Here is a 12,665-nt window from a genome sequence, read left to right as displayed (position 1 = left end):
AATTATGCAGCAGGGGAGTGCTGAATTACGTGGCGAGAAAATCCAATTATGCGGCATAATGCGGCACACGTTTTTCGATATTACTTAATTTTTTTATTTTTACGCGAAGGCAATGCCTTCTTAAGATTTCACCTCATGAGTACCAGTTTAACAAATCAAGTACAGAAAAAAGCAGCTGAAATATGATCAGTCCTCTACACCCCAACATCCCCACATTTTTAGTAATTGTTTGCTAGAAACACATTTGTTTTGTTAAAATCTGCAGATTATGTAGCAGGTGATGGATTATGTGGCAATGCGACAAATCCATGATTATGTGAAAAGGCTGCAGCACAGAATCGCATAGTACTAGTGGCCCTGGGTACTAATTGTGCCTTGCAGTGGCGGTACACTAGTGCTGAGGTTAGAATCGGGTTTGTGGACACTTTGGTTACATGTGGATGGGTGTCTTGAGTTCAGTGCACAACCATCCTCTGGCCTCTGTCTGTTCTTGAACCCCTCTCGGGGTATGTCGCGGAGCTAGGTGGAATAATTATTGATAAGGCTTATTTATAAAAGTTGCAGCACTTAATCCCGGCTGTCTTTGCTGTTTGTCACTGGCCATCGTGTGTTAATCTGCTTTTGTGACCTTTGGGTAGACTTTGGTGGGACTTGTAGCTTGTTGCCATCTAGAGGGTTTTCTGTGGCAGGTAAGTTTATGAGGCGGGACTAGATTTCCGTTTTTTCTTCCAGTTTTGAGGTGCTTGTTGTGCTGTTCATAATATGTCCTTTACAACAGTTCTTGTTACTTTAAAGAAGTTCCCCGCCTAGAATCCGCGTGTTGGTGTTTGCAGAGAAAGCCACCCAAAGTCTCTAGACACTCTATTTTAAAACCTACTTTTTTGGGCCTTGCTTGGTTTGGTGTAGTCCTTTCTCCCCTTTCTCTGTACATATTGCCGGTATGGACTCAATTAAGCTCTAGTTGCAGGCGGTTGACTTTGCGCTAGTATTGAGTATGCCCATGGTATAATCTGCGGCCCCTTCGTGACTCCAGCTCACCCACATTTGATGGGTGTCCACTTCCTTTCAGCCATACTCACCCTCCTGACAAACACAATACCCTTTAGATTTACCCCATCTCCTTCCCAAAACTGTTCATCCTGAAGGGTCCCGCGCGAGAGTGACTGCTGCAGGGGATGCTCTGCCAGGCAGCGCGCGCTGGAGGATGCACTTCCTGTTTCCCGTTCACCTCGCGCTGAACGTTCTATTGCCACGGCACAAGTTACGATAGAGCACGTCCCGCGCGAGAGTGACTGCTGCAGGGGATGCTCTGCCAGGCAGCGCGCGCTGGATGCACTTCCTGTTTCCCGTTCACCTCGCGCTGAACGTTCTATTGCCACGACACAGGTTACGATAGAGCACATCCCGCGCGAGAGTGACAGCTGCAGGGGATGCTTGCCAGGCGGCGCGCGCTGGATGCACTTCCTTTCGCCTCGTGATGAACGTTCTGTTGACACGGCACAGGTTACGATAGAGCACGTCCAGCGCGAGTGTGTCTGCTGCTGCAGGGGATTCTCTGCCAGGCCAGGCAGCGCGCGCTAGATGCACTTATTGTTTCCCGTTCGCCTCGCGCTGAACGTTCTGTTGACACGGCACAGGTTACGTAACGTGGCACCGGGGGCGGTTGTTCCCAGACATTCCCTTATCCGAACCACGCCCGGGCCGGCCTGCTTGCCGTGGGGCTCCGAGGAAGGCAGGGGAGCCGCGGGCCAAGAACAGGTTTGTCCGCTTGAGCCGCCCGCATCCAGATATACGAGCCCCGGCCGCTTTCCCTTCCCCACGCGGTTCGTTACCTCCCTCAGAAGTAGCCCGTGCAATGGGTGTCATCGTACCGCCACCTAGTGGTTACTCCTAGAAAGGACACGCAGCCTCCCGGGACGGCTCATGCTCTTTCTTTCATGTTTCTTGAGCTGAACTGCGCGCACCTCAAGGCAGCAGTGGTGGCAGTGGCGGACGCTGGAAGGTCAAAAGGACTATTCTAAACCCAGTCTAGAATATTTGGGGGGAAAAGTAACTTTGCTTCAAATTTTCCAGAGGTTTATTTAGTATTCCAACTCTAGTCCTGAAATATTTTGGGGCACAATCTGCATGTATTTTTTAGGAATGGTTGAAAAGCTATAATTTCGAATGACAAAGTGCTGCCCTGAGAGGCAAAAAGCTAGGAATAACAATGTATTCCTTAAAATAACACAGCAACCAGGATCTTATTTTACTGCAGTTAGCGCATCTTTTGTCTGCGAAGCCACCTCATTATTTCTAAACAAGGGCACAACATACCCGAAGCATCGCCCTTCCATCTCCAGTAGGTGAGTGTTGTCATACAGATGTCCTCTCAGCTGCGCTCTGCCCCAGATGAAGCCCAGGTCTTTGGGAAATTTCCTTCACGGAGTTTAGAAGCAGACTATCCTACCAAGCTTTTTGTCCCAGAAATTTTCTAGGTAATGGCTGGATTCCAGAATTAGGAACAGTATGAATGTTCACAAAAGAGCCTAATTTAAAAGGAAGCGCACCCAGGAAAAGCACCTAGATTCTTAAGGTTTTGGAAGACCATATGAAAGGTAGAAACATGCTTTTAATAAATGCTGCTGCCATAATTTTTTTCTGTGGTGACTTCTACATGCATATTCCTCACCGTTAAATATCTCAGGCAACAGTCTAGATCCGCAAAAGTATGGCGGAGTACTCCAGTGCCGTACGGAGTTCTGGTTCCATCTTTACACAGTATGTGGAGTTGTAGAACATCGTCAGAGCCATATAGTACCCACCCAGGTGCCTATACGTTAATTCTGTTCTTTTTGTGTCTTCCCATGCTACTCTGAAGCTTCTCTCCTCAACCCTGAGGGGAAGAGGTTTTTGCTGTCAACTAATTTTTAGGTGCTGTCCTAGGCACATGTCCCCTCATAAGAAGTCTGTGCTTAAACCCTGCCTCTGTGGTGTCTCAGTTACAGACAAATCTCTTCATTGTGTGACCCTTGCTTTTGAATGAACCCGAAGGCTATCCTGGAACGTGAAGCTTAGCTCTCCACCTTCTGCTTCGCCGCCTGTGCCTTCCTATCTAGAGACCGTAATTAACGTCCCCTCAGATGCTGAAACAGACACCACTGCCTTTCCAAGTGCAAATGACAATGTAGAAAAACCCAGAGTTCTCGGAGCTGGTTACGAATCCAGACTCCTTCCATCAGGCTATGCTGGACAGGTTTCAGTTGAAGTCCGTTCCCTCTAGTGAGCCTGTTGGACCCATGTGACCTAAAGGACTCCATTCAGCATATCCCCTACGATGCCGAACATTACCGTAGTGTCAATACAGGTTCCTCCCAAAGCTTCCTACCTCCGTACTATAGCAGGTTTCTAAATGGAGTTACCCGCTCCAGTGTCTTTCGATGCCGACCTCTGCCCTGATCCCCGCACCAACTCCTCAAAAATCTCTGGCAATTGGAAATTCAAAATGGAGGAATCTGCAGGTAGGGTCTCCACCAGAAAAATAGTTCTCTAAGGTAAGTAACTGTTTTTTTACTACTATGCCATAGTGCCATTCTGAGTGGAATGTTGAGGCAGTGTCTTCTTACGGATTTTTTGGGCCTTGAATTAGACATATTTTGAGGCCCTCTCCTCTGTTCAGAACAATTTTGAATTTTATTACCCATTTGCAAATACTAGCCCACATAATGCCACATAATATTGGGGGGGTCACAGGATAACAGCTGAAATATACCTTTCCCGGAACCCCAAAAAATCCTTTTGAAAACCAAAGGGTAGTTATCAAGACTGAGTCAGAGGTTGAGATAGATAAAGGTAGAGAGGCGGTGTTGGAAAGTAGGTTATTGGTAGGGGCAAATGTAGGTCTGCCACTTGCAATAAGGCCACTAATACATGATAGGACTCAGCATAGGTCTTAGAAAATTATTCCTTTGCTCAACTCTTGGTAACATGGCTGCGAGCAGACAGGCTTAACTTCAAAGACAGGTATGTAAAGCATTTAAAAACACAATTTCAGTAAATAATTAAGACACAACACAAAAAAATCCAACAGCAATTTATAAAAACAGGTATTATTTTTATCTTTTAAATGACACCAAAATGAAAATAATCCACTGTAGGGAATCAGAGATTTGCATTTTTAAAGATTAGTCACTTTCTAGTGCTTAGAAACCAACAGTGCCCCTTTAAGTCATTTCGTTTTCTCTGTCAGGGAGACACCTTTATAAATTGATCTGAAGAATTTCTCACCACTGTAGTGGGCCGCCTTCCAAAGCAAGCGGGGTCCAGTTACAACACCTTCCTGGCTTTCTGCTTGCGGGTCCCAAAGTATCCAACACACAATCCAAGGTTCTGGAATCTCCAAGAGGGCCTTGAAAGTGTGAAACTTCAATTCCGCAATCCACTTGAACAAAACCCTTACAAATCCACAGGTACTCCAGGCTTTGAATTCTTTGTGGGGCTGTCCAGGTGAGCTCTGTTAACCTGTATCTTGCAGGGAGTTCAAATCTGGAGTCCTTTGGCAGCAAGGTAATCCACAGGGCTGCAGTTTTACTTGGTGCAGTCTTCAGAGGTCAGGCCTTAGAGTTCCTTGCAAAGCAAAATCTTCAGCAGGGCACTTCTTGCTTCATTCAGTTTCAAGCAGCAGATCTGGAGGGCTCTGCCCCTCTCAGATACTTATTCAAAATTCTCTGGGTCAAGCACCAGGTCACTGCTGACCAATGAGGGCTACTCCTCATAGTTATGACCAAATCCTGTAGAGTGTGGCATTAGTTTGACCCAGAGTGCATCATTCTTCCAAATCCATAATGGCTGATTTTACAGCAAGGAGGTAAGAGCTGACTAAACACACCCCCTGGGATGGCTTATTTCCATGGACTCTTCCCCCTACCATCTGCACATACCTTTCTTGAGCCTAGCCCTGACTCCTGGCCAAGACTGTCAGAGTGGACTGAAACCCAGGCCTCCCCTCTGCCTTTGAAGAGCATAGTTTTCAACACCACCTCCTGGCCTGGCATTCCTATAGGCCAGCACACTGCCCTCCCAGCAGCCTGGCTAATCCACTTAACTCCGACCAATCGGGGCAGACCACTGAAAGGCTGAATTTGGACTTACAAACAAGAAAGTCTCATAACTTCTTGTATGTACACTTTAGGAGAAATTCAATAATATAATATTGTTCGATTTACTACTACCATTCTGGGAAGTCTTTGAATGGTCTGGCTAGTCCTCTCCTATCAATATTTATTAATCAATCACTTCCTACCATGTTAACCTATGGGCCATGGGGTTTGCAAAGGTGAAAATGAATTGGGCCACCTTTCAAGAACCAGGGCTTATAAAACCATATTTAATAAGTATTTCCCTAATTTCTACAGGACCCACACCCCCTGTGCAACTAGGGGAGACTTCGAGGGTTCTGAATCTGCAGAAATCCTGCAGATTATTCTTACCCAATTCTTCTAGCATCAAAGTCGAATTTGAGCAGCTCTTTAACGCAGTATGGGGAGTGACATGTATAAGTTCACTTTACCCAGGCATATAAAAACTCATTTTATAAGGGTGCTCCTTATAGATAACTGACCCCCACCCCTGGGATACCTAGGGGTGTCCCTGGGGGTCCCTAATATGCAAAAACATGGTAGGTTTTTCATTTTAAGGGCACCTACCCCCAAAGTCGAGTTTGGGCACAATTTAAGGTTTAAAAGCTGTCCTGGCCACTAGGGATGCTTTTAAACTGACCTCAGGCACTGCACACATGCTAGTGCAGAAAATCTGCTGGCCTCTAAGCTTCCCTGTCCCAAGATACTGGAGACTTCTAGGTAGTTTCAATCCCCTGCCCTATTACATACTAGGGGCTTATGGGGTAGGTCATGCCAATTACAGGAGTACCCCACCATACCATTGTGTACCCTAGTGTATGTTTGGTGTCTTAACTGTATTCTAATGTGTTCCTTTTTGCTTGGCACTGGGCCTGGTTAAACAGAGCCCAGGGTCAGTCAGAGTCAGTTACCACCAGTTCCAGTCAGCAAAAAGTTGGGGAGGGCACAGGATGACTTTGCAACAGGCAGTGATAAAGCAATGGGTTGAGAAAGATCCCCTTCCAATGGGGCTCCTTGTGGGGGCCCTGGGCAATTTTCTCCTTTGCCCAGTCTTAAAATGTTGGGAACGGCCAGCAAATTAGAATGCTGACTTTAGTGGCATAATGTAAAGTATGTGGCTGGCCAAATGCCAAAGTCTTTCTGGGATACTCTGGGTAAATAGGAAGCACGCTTCCTGTTGGTAAGAAGGAAACCCAATCAGCCAAAGAAAAGTAGGAAAGCATACACAAGCATTTTGTACTTGGTTGGCTAATTTGGGATCCCATCACCAAAAACAAAAGAAGGAGCCATACAGACGCCTATGGAAGGCCACCTGTTAGAGAAAACAGAATCAATTTACTATGCAGGGGAGACAAGTATGCCACTTGTACCAGCCAGACTCAGTCTAGCTGCATGGCTTATGAGTACCTAATATTAGGACACCTGGGTCCTCCCCAGAGATGCATGGAATTTCTTACAGAGGAGAGTAATGACACGAATAGGTTTATACAACCAAGTGGAACAGATTTATCCGTAGGTGTAAGGAAGATAAAATTGCGCATGATTGGATAAAGGTCACTACCATTGTCACTACCATTGTTAGATAGAAAATCAAGAGCACACTGAACTAGGAAGAAGGGAGACACATTGGCATTCATTTGCGAATGTATGCATATATGACATCCGCAGGGCAGCCACCTTGCTATCACTCCACACTTTCACAAGACCCTACTAGGTAGACATACAGGACAGTACAGAATCACAAGCGGGACAAAGTTTTTAGACACCCATTTGCAAAGTCACATTCACTTCAGCTCAACCTCCCTAATTTGGGGAATACCATTTTAAAATAATTTCACAATATGAGTCCAGAAAAGATTCACACGGTGAAATGATAAGTTTAATTTACTTATAGGAGTAGTTGTGCAGTTTGAAGATTCTTCTGGTTCACATGTGCCCTTCTTACTAAAAAATTATAAGCGCGAGTGGCTAGAGAGTCAGTTTGAAAAGATGTTCAAGTGATCTTGCAAACGACTTAAGTAGGTTTAGATTGCCAGTAGCCCTGCTTGAACGTTTTGTGCCTTAACTGAAGGTGTCAGCTAAATTTAAAATATCTGGCCCTGTGGACTGCGGCATTCTACCCTGCCTCACTGGAGAGTGTTGACTTGCAATAGAGAGACGTAGTCAGACGGTAAAACTGTTGACAAGGGTAAACTGGTAGACTTTACCAAACCTGCACCTCATCGTAGTGGGCCTTTATGCTGACATGGATTCTTGCCTTTATTATCGCTTTAAAAAAAAAAAAAAGTTTAGTCAAAGAGTTTGTAACTCCTTACCCATAATCTAATTGTTACCATTTCAGGACTGTCCTACTTATTGAAATGTCCTTCTTTGTACTAAATTGGTTTAGGAACGTGTGTTTTCTTCCTCTACTTTAAAATGGTCCTATAGTGGCGTGGTACCTACGTACCTTAGCTGCATGTCTCTTAGAGAAGGGCCTAATGCTCGAGCCATAGCTATCAGTGGTAAGCCTAGAAATTCTCATTAAAATTTGCTTGGGACCCTTTTTGTTTTTTTTTCGAACTTGGTTACTGCACTTTGAGGGAGCTCACCTCCTGGTCTCCCCCTCAGTTGAAGATCTATGTTTTGACAATAGCGTTCAAAATTGTTTCCTTTTATTTGACTAAAATTGTATTTACCAAGGGATTAGTTCATTTGAAAGGTGGTTACACTTTTCCTAACATTGTGTCTATCTCTTTTCTTGTGGGAGTGCTTCCCTGCCACGGGGTATTTTTTGAACTAACTAGTCTAGTAGAGTTTTTAAATATTTCTGAAGATTCATATTTTAAAATGTTCAAGTAAAATTGAGGGGTGGTTATTCTTCTCGCTGCCTTTGTCCTTCTCTTTCTTTGTTAGATGCATTACTGGCATTGATTCTTTCAACTATTAGTCTCGCAAAGTTTTTAAGTATCGCTAAGAAATGGTTTAAAAATGCTTCTGTACAGTTTATATGTACTTGGCTAACATGAATTTTATATGCAGCTAACCTTTAAACTAAGTCTGATATTATGAATGAATCAGGCTTGATTGAATGAATAAAGCTTGATAAGTATGTAGTGTGTGGATTTTTTAATATGAAATGTTTTTTTTAACTAAATTACATATAAGTTAAATAGGAAATAAGAGTTTTGATATTGACGGCATGCATGTGAATTATGGTTGAGCAGGGATTCGCTGAGGGATCATTTCGATGCCAGTGTTTCATTACCTGCCATTTTCTCTTCTTTCAGAGGGTGAAGATAACATCGATGAGGACATGGAAGATGACCGACTTGTGAACTCGTTACCAAAGGTCGCCCATCACCACAACTCTGAGCTTCTAAAAGCAGTTACTCTCAGCGCTGCCTCCATCCTTCCCACCATACTGCCTCCACACTTGTCTATTCATCAGAAGCGCACACCGCCTCACCTGCCGCCGCACATGACAGCCCAGGCACTTGTCCAGCCTCAGCCCATCACGCCAGCACAGACTCATATTATGGCGGCATCAACGGTGCAGTCCACGGTGATCGCCCACACGGCCACGACGCACGCCTCAGTGATTCAGACTCTGAACCATGTCCTCCCCGGACACCAGGCCAAGCACATTGCACACATTGCGCCATCCACATCTAGTCCTGTGCAGCTCAACTCTTCCGGTCAACCCATTGGCCACATCACTGTGCACCCGGCAACTATCAATCACGTGACTCATATGGGCCAGCAGCTGCCCACCATCTACCCGCAGCCAGTGGCTGTGGGCCAGCCAGTGATGAGCCACATCACCCATGCCATTTCTCATCAGCAAGTGAATGGAACCTCAAACCTCAGCCAGCAGGCCGTTATTGCAAAGCCCACTGTAGGAACTCAGGTGGTCCACCACCAACAGTTAGTTGGGCAGACTGTCTTAAACCCTGTAACTATGGTAACCATGCCCCCGTTTCCTGTTAGCACTTTGAAGCTGGCCTGAGCTGCACTTTTGCTAACAAGCAAAGCTACAATGAATTCAAAATATATAATCAGTCTGCAGCTGATGACTTTGCTAAAACTCCATACATTCCAATGAACTCTGATGCCAAGGAATGGAAACAAATCCAACTTTCAGGAAACTGGGAGGGATTAATCCTCTGGGCAGGAAGAGAGGGGAAAACATTGGGGAGAGGATCAATGCTGGTTGAAGCGTGTTGATTCCCGCTTTGTCAGTGAATGAAATTCTGCCTTCTGGGCCAGCTGAACCAGCATTATGAAAATGTGTAAGCGCACTTGCGTTTGGCCTGCATTCAGCCAAATCGACAAGACCACGCGTCGCATTTGTTAGTCACGCTCCCACCGTTTCTCCTCCATCTGCAGGTTTTATGTGTATTTAATAGAATATGACTGGGGTCCTCAGAAAACCTGGCTTTCGCCGCCACAGTTCACGTGTTGCTGCTTTGTAGAGTGTATACGGCAGGCTTCCAGCGTAGACATTGGCTAGCAAGGGCCTCCTGTCCGAGAGCTTATTGAGACCGTGGGTGCAAGGCTTGTAGCAGGACAGGGGTGTCTCCTCTGGGCTTGGGGTGGAGCCTGACCATAACACACCATCAAATTTAAAAGTTTACAATGAAAGTACACAGATGGGTTGGTGGACCAGGGTACAAAATACAAATTAAAAAAAAATCTATCTTATCAATCTATAGTTTTATAGAAATATATATAATAGAACATTACAAACCACTCCTCCTTCCGATATAATCACATTTCCGTCAACCATTCTAAAATCACTGTGATTTTTGTTTTGATAAGATATTCGAACTGGTTCTGTGCTAATAAAAATAACGTTAAATATGACATCCAAAACCCTCATTGATTCTAGTTCATCAATGTTTTTCTGTTTTCAGTCATATTGGCATGAATACCTAATCTCGTGGGAGTAATATAATTTTATCTGTTTTTTTAAAAAACGTTTTATATATTTTTTTTATTTTAACCCATCCATTCATATGTTGGTCCTCTGTCTCACCTTGACCCCAGGCCTGTGTGTGACTCGTGCTTGCTCCCAGCACAGCGGTGCCAGAAGGGCTAGTCCAGCCCTTCTCACCGTCTTTGCCGTGAATGTACCATCGTTTCTGGGATATAATAAGGCCGGGCAGACTGACTTTTTAGGATTGTTGCATTTTTCATTTCTTAACATTGAAGATATTTCTGTTTTTATTTGCCCTGGAGATGTGCATTGCACTTTCCTCTCAGATCTCTCGCTTGCCTTGGCCTGATGAAGTGATTTTGCTGCTTTCTCTGTGAGAGAAAAGTGGAAATGCATGTCTGTTGGGATATTGTTTTGCTAATCACAGAGTTGAGATCGAAATAATGATACAGCCCAAAAACAAGCTGCTTAGTCCTAAAATATGGTGCTAGCTAAGAGTTCGACCGTTTGTGTCACATGCACATGGTTAGTATAGCTAAAATAGCCCTAGACCCTAGGATAGATTTAAATTCATTTTAGACCTGCACTCATTACGTCTTTTTGTCCGTGGTGGGTTGTACGTGGTGCGTCCATTTTTAATCCATAGTAATATTTTTGATTCTAGAAAATTTGGTGCTTTTGTGAAAAAGGTAAGCTGTAATAAGAACATGACATGAAAATGTTGCATTAATCCCAAGTCCCCACTTTTCCCTCCCTACAAGACAGACACATGGACTCATCTTGCAAGACTGTTCACTAACACATCCCGTAGAGGATTCATTACATTGGAGTCTTCCCCCTTTTTTTAAAGATTTGTTTGCCCTCTGAGTGATTCTGTTACTTTCTTCGAGATCCTCCCAATTCTGTCAGGTCCTGTACGTGAGTTTGTGAAATGGCATCTTCATACAGGCGTGCTTGGATGGTACAGAGTCAGGCAGGAAGCCTTGTAGGGGATGAGTCCCAGCCGAGTCGAGCAGTCAAGGACTTGAAAGGCACATGAACTATGCAGCTAGGCCAAGTGCAGTGAAGCAGGTGAGGATGCAACATGAAATGAGATTAAGACTCATCCTCTAACCAGTTGGGATGTCCGCCTTGGGACCTCGACATTCCAGCAGAGCTGTACTAGGTTGGATCTCATCCGGGATGTCCTGCACACATGGGATCCGGCAGCCACCCATGCGACTAGCCTCTGCAGCAATCAGAGTAAAAGATGCAATCTTATGTTTCTAAGCACTTAAGAAGAGGGCCACAGTAACCGCCCTATTTCATCTAACCCTCCTGGCTAGGCCGTGCACATAGGGAACAGCCTGGCAGCATTTTCATTTTGTAATTTTCCTTGGGAAGGTGGGCACAGTAAGGTGTAGGAGCAGTCTAGACTTTCATGTAGGTATAGTATTGAGCAAGGGAATGAGCGAGCACAGGATTGTGCAGGAGAGATTCCCTGTATGACCAGTACTACCTTCCCTTTAGCCACCCCAGAACAAAAATCTCAGAAATGGAGAGGCTTGAGAAACCTACTGATGGCGGCCTCCTGGCCCTCGCCTCCAGTGCGCCTTACCAGATTTCAACTTCCATACTCGTGGTTTCATCAGCTTAAATGTGTTGCACACTGTATTCGTTCATATGTGCTGCACTGGAGAATGTGTCTGATAACATTCTTTATGGCACTTGGTCGATGAAGATTAAACAAGATTTACTGAAGCATATTCGGCTTGAGTAATGGCCTTGTGCTTAAGGTTTCGTGATGTTATTGGTCCGACAGGCAAAAAAGAAAAAGGTTCACCAGCAGCACTTAGTCCTCGGATGTGACCCCCAACAGAGGCTGTAGATATGCACTTTTCCAACTAGGGAGACTACATCATAGCATCCCTTTCAGCTCGTCTTGTCAACCTGGGACTGCCTTGGTATTATTTGGCTCACAGAGTTGTATTAAATGTGACCTGCGCTACCCTACGCCATTCTTCTGTGCGCCTGCCTGGAAATTTTAAGCAAAGAAAATGGTATTCCTCGTGAAACTTTGCACCTGCGCCTTGGATGTTTCTGTCACTGGTGGTCGACTTCTCTAGGTCTGAGGGCACAGTCTCACATGGAAGTTTTCCTTCCTAGCACTTTTCTGCTGAACCCGTAATCTACTGGAAACACTTTCTGCACTCTTGTGCTACTGGGGCAGTGTCTCTCTTAATTCCATCACACTGGGTTAAAAAGGAAATGAAAAAACACATTGATTCAGGGTAGCGTGTGTCTGCTGCTGCATATTGCTTCTGGAAGTTAGTAAAGCCATGCATTTAGGTGTCTTCGATTGTGAAGTCTTCACCATTCACACAAAATACCTCACTTCATTTCATTCACAAAATTCCAAATCTTTCCAAGAAAAGCAAGTCACACGGTGATGACATCACAGTCTCGCCACTTCCAACTTTCTGCTGCTCTGAGCTGCCACAAAGTGTCACTCACTAGTTTTTACACATTAGGAATAGAAAGGGGCATGAAATAGGTTCATAAAGATTCAGCTCATCTGGTTACAGTTGTAATCATGCCGGGTCAGGTTGAGAGGACACTGGCTTGATGATGCTGAGTTAGTACACCGAAAG

General features: G+C 44.8%; 1 protein-coding gene across 2 annotated transcripts in view; it reads left to right on the top strand.

The window, feature by feature from the left end:
- Window positions 1-9,962, top strand: part of MNT (MAX network transcriptional repressor) — a 204,073-nt gene extending 194,111 nt beyond the window's left edge. For both annotated transcript variants that reach the window (XM_086954513.1, XM_086954512.1), the window contains one exon: window positions 8,387-9,962. In XM_086954513.1, the coding sequence (XP_086810639.1) occupies window positions 8,387-9,105 (719 nt within the window). In that variant the 3' untranslated portion in view covers window positions 9,106-9,962. The remainder of the gene's footprint in view (window positions 1-8,386) is intronic.
- The last annotated feature ends 2,703 nt before the right edge of the window (window positions 9,963-12,665 follow it).

The sequence above is a fragment of the Lissotriton vulgaris genome, chromosome 2_1 (assembly GCF_964263255.1).
Source record: "Lissotriton vulgaris chromosome 2_1, aLisVul1.2, whole genome shotgun sequence".
Taxonomy (NCBI): domain Eukaryota; kingdom Metazoa; phylum Chordata; class Amphibia; order Caudata; family Salamandridae; genus Lissotriton; species Lissotriton vulgaris.
The sequence above is the reverse complement of the archived record's forward strand: the minus strand, read 5'-3'. Positions and strand labels throughout refer to the sequence as shown.